The sequence below is a fragment of the Nematolebias whitei genome, chromosome 7 (genome assembly GCF_014905685.2).
Source record: "Nematolebias whitei isolate Nwh7 chromosome 7, NemWhi1, whole genome shotgun sequence".
Lineage (NCBI taxonomy): Eukaryota > Metazoa > Chordata > Actinopteri > Cyprinodontiformes > Rivulidae > Nematolebias > Nematolebias whitei.
Genome location: NC_056504.1, coordinates 49,597,712 through 49,601,519, shown reverse-complemented (window position 1 = coordinate 49,601,519; position 3,808 = coordinate 49,597,712). Strand labels below are relative to the sequence as shown.

Genomic DNA, 3,808 nt, shown 5'->3' with positions numbered 1-3,808 from the left:
TGTACAGACACGTCTAATCAGGTTGGACTTCACCTGTTTGTTTTTTCTGACTAAGCTCAAGCAACATTTTTCTTTTCATTCAAGAGCAAGAATAAACGTAAAGAGTTTCTAGTTTTAGCCTTCACCTGTCCACGAGTTCAGGTTTAGCACTTTGATAATTACAGGCCTCGGTTTTGTGCAGCGAAAGCTTTAACGGAAATAAGGCAGCTCATCTGTTGACTGTCGTTGTACGCTGACGACTCACTGCTCTCCCTCTGCAAACCTCATGGGGACGAGCTGCGTGAACCAGTGAGTTGGTTCTGGTTTCACCAGCTGTGGAAACATTTGTGTCAACAAAACTAAAAGTAATGAGTGAGTTTTGTTGTGTGGTGGAAGAGAGAGCCAAGGATCCTCTAATGTCGGTAACAGAAAATCTGTGATCCACAGATTCCTGATTTTTTTCTTCATGGCCTTTCTACCTGTATTTTATTTTCAAGTTTATTTTAGGCTGTTTGTTATTTTTTTTAAAGTAATTTTAAATTAGTTTGATAACTAAAGTAATTCACTTGTACAAGTTGCTTTTTAGCACAATCTTTTTTTTTTTGTCAAAGAAAATAAAAAGTCACGTTTTTTTCCTCCATCTTTTGTGTTTAAAACGTATAAAAACTTTAACAAATCTGCTTTTCTTCCTCTCAGATAATCTCTGTCCATGTTTGGTTTAAACATACGTGAACACTGACACGTCTCACGAAGCAGACACAAACACTTTGAATCAAAGTCTAAATCTACTCCCACGTTTCACGGCTCGGCCTCACCGGCGGACAGAGTTCGCGCCCTTTAGCTCGTCCTGTGCCGATGCCGAACGTTAGCCAGGTTCCAAAGCGCAACTCGACTCCAGATGTTTGCGTGTCATACCCACTCCTGAACCGGGTATTTGTAGTAGTGCTGCATCATCGCGTTCTGCTGCGCTCCTTTGTTCTTGAACTGAAAAATGGTGTAGACCAGCACCAGGACGCACAGCGACAGGATGCAGGGGATGACCACAGCGATGGCGTTGACTGTCGTGGGGGCGTTGTTGAAGGTCACCATGATGTCCACGTCGTCAAGGGGCAGCTGGCGGTCTCCGCGGGTGTCACCGGAGCGCTCCATGTCAGACTGGAAGCATCCCATCCAGTCACGTAAAACCGACTTTGGGTATCCAGGTTCCACTTTGAGCTTCTGGTTGTCAAACTTCCAGTAGTCTTTCCCCTTGTAGAAGTAGGTATAAACTGGGGAGGGAGGGAGGGGGAGCATGGCATGGGTGAGGAAGGAGGTGGGTGGGACAGTAAGGAAAGAGGAGAAGAAAAAAAGAGAAATACATTGGTTTTAATTTGAGCATAAAGTTGACTTAAAACAACATACGGAGGTTTCCACCCACTCATCAAGGGATGGATGTAAAGTCCAGTCCTGGTCCAGAGCCACCATCCTGCATGTTTCAGATGTTCTTCTGCTCCAGCACACCTGATCTGAATCAATGGGTTCAAGCTTCTGCAGAACATAAGGAGGTCGATTCATCAAATCAGGTGTGTTGGATCAGGAAACAGGTAAAACCTGCAGGACTGTGCAGGTCCCTCCAGGACCAGGACTGTGCAGGTCCCTCCAGGACCAGGACTGTGCAGGTCCCTCCAGGACCAGGACTGTGCAGGTCCCTCCAGGACCAGGACTGTGCAGGTCCCTCCAGGACCAGGACTGCACTCTGCTCTATTAAAGACTTACAAAGTTCTGACCTGATTCCATTATTTTGCTGATTTGAGACATTTTCTTCCAATTTAAACGTTACATAAAAACACAGAGTGGATTCGTTCCTAACAGGGTTCAGTCGAGCTTTAAAATTTATTTTCTTACTGTTGAACTGAAATAATTTAAAGTTTCATCTAATTTGGATGTTTTAATTCAGTTTTACAACGTTTCCAGAAACTGTCAGAGTGATTTCCCTGCAGGTGGAATAAAAAGTTTCTGATTGTTTCAGCACATCGCTCCTGACGTCAGGGCTGTCCGGGGTTAAATGGCCGACACATCCACATCGACACGTCAGAAGTGAGCCGTAAGGTCCAGGTTAACGGGTTGAAGAGAGAATTCGTTGTTCAATGACACGACAGAAAGCAGCACGTTCAGTAAAGTTCTGTGAAAAGGAGCTGCCTGTGTCGGATGATTAGTTGATGCTCAAAGTCTCAGGGAATAATTTAATATCTTCTGAAGCTCTGAATGCTCCGTGAAGGACCAGATTCAGATCATTTATGGTTTAACGGACTCAAGCAGTAAATAGTAGTTCAAACATTCAAAACTGGTCCTGATGCTGCTCAATACTCCAGGTAGATAAATCAGTCTGAAGAAAACTTTAGGACAAAAGACGAACCGTTTCAACAAAGAAGAATCCGCCCAGAGGACCTGATTCAACCTGGTTAGATTCAAAAATAAGATTTCCCTCCAGCCAGTTAATGCACTTCAGCAAGCGGACACGTTAGTTTCAGAGTGAGGAGGACTCATTCATAATGGATGAAAGTTATTTTAAAATAAAGTCAGAGAAGCCATAAAACCTCCATCTGCACTCACTGAACCCAAAGAGGCCAGAGGAAGAACACCCGACTCCTCCACAGAGAGATTTAAATACTTCAGTCATGTCATCTGGACAAGTTAAACACGTTTTAGAAGAACATTTAGAATAAAAAAACAGCTGACTATGTAAATGCTGTCAGGTTCTTAATGACCAGAGGTTTATAGTTAATGTGTTTCCCTCACAGTTAGTTTTATGGAAGCCCAAACAGAAGACATGAATGGATGAAAACATCTGCTGAGGCTACTGTCTTATTCTTGTAGTCTGTCTTATTTGCAACGTTTGGACTCTTAAAGCAGAAGTTCCTGCATTTTTCACATGGTCCTGTCAGAGGATTTTGGTCAGAGGTTATCGAGTTGGATATATTATTACTAAAACAACCAAGTTGTCTCTCTCCAAACACTCCCTTATCCTGCTCATGGCCTGTATGTATGAAGGCCAGGAGGGCCAGGTGAGTCTACAGCGGGCTTCGAGGACACCCACTGAAACCTTGTCAAGCTGATCGGGATATAAAATGCGAGCGGACAATAAAGTATTTGCAGATCATTGTGACCGTTGCTCAGGTGTATACAATTATTGTATATTGATGTAAACTGTTACAATATCTGCCCTTGCAAGTAAAATTGTGCCGGAGATAAATCTTCACCTTTCGTGTGCGAGTGTGGTTCATTTGAGTCAAACATTATTTAGAGCATGTTTCTCGTACAGATCCCTTAAAGAAGAAGAGCTCCAAACACTCTTGATCACAAGTGATGCCTTGTCTTCAGTAATTTGGGTGTTGGTCCGGTCAGTCTTGTTGACAAAAACGTTGAGTCGAAAGGCAAAGCTCTGGATTTACTGGTCCATCTACGTTCCAACCCTCACCTGTGGTCATGAGGATTAATATTTAAAGATTATCGTATGCAACTTAAAGGTATTTAACTTGATCAAAGCTGACGTGGTTGAAGAACCCGTTTGCTTTTTTCGTCGGTCGCAGCAGTTGTCCACAAACCAAGCAGGTTTTGCATGACAAGTTCAGGAGCTCAGCAGCAGAAACAAAGAAAACAAAAGGTTTCTGTCGTTCCTGCCTCGTCTCCTGCGAACAGACCAGTCCATCTTTGACGTCTCTGCAGGACAGTTTGTCCTCAGCTGCCTGATCAGATGGCTCTTAATGCCACACAGAGGTCCGATCAGCTGGCTCTTCGTGTCACACAGAGGTCCGATCAGCTGGCTCTTCGTGTCCCACAGAGGTCCGAT

The 3,808-nt window shown here is 43.8% G+C and overlaps 1 protein-coding gene across 1 annotated transcript in view; it reads right to left on the bottom strand.

The window, feature by feature from the left end:
- Positions 1 to 495: 495 nt before the first annotated feature.
- mmp24 (matrix metallopeptidase 24) overlaps positions 496 to 3,808 on the bottom strand; it is a 13,758-nt gene continuing 10,445 nt past the window's right edge. The window contains exon 9 of the mRNA XM_037679726.1: positions 496 to 1,247. Coding sequence (XP_037535654.1) covers positions 889 to 1,247 — 359 coding nt within the window. The 3' untranslated portion in view covers positions 496 to 888. The remainder of the gene's footprint in view (positions 1,248 to 3,808) is intronic.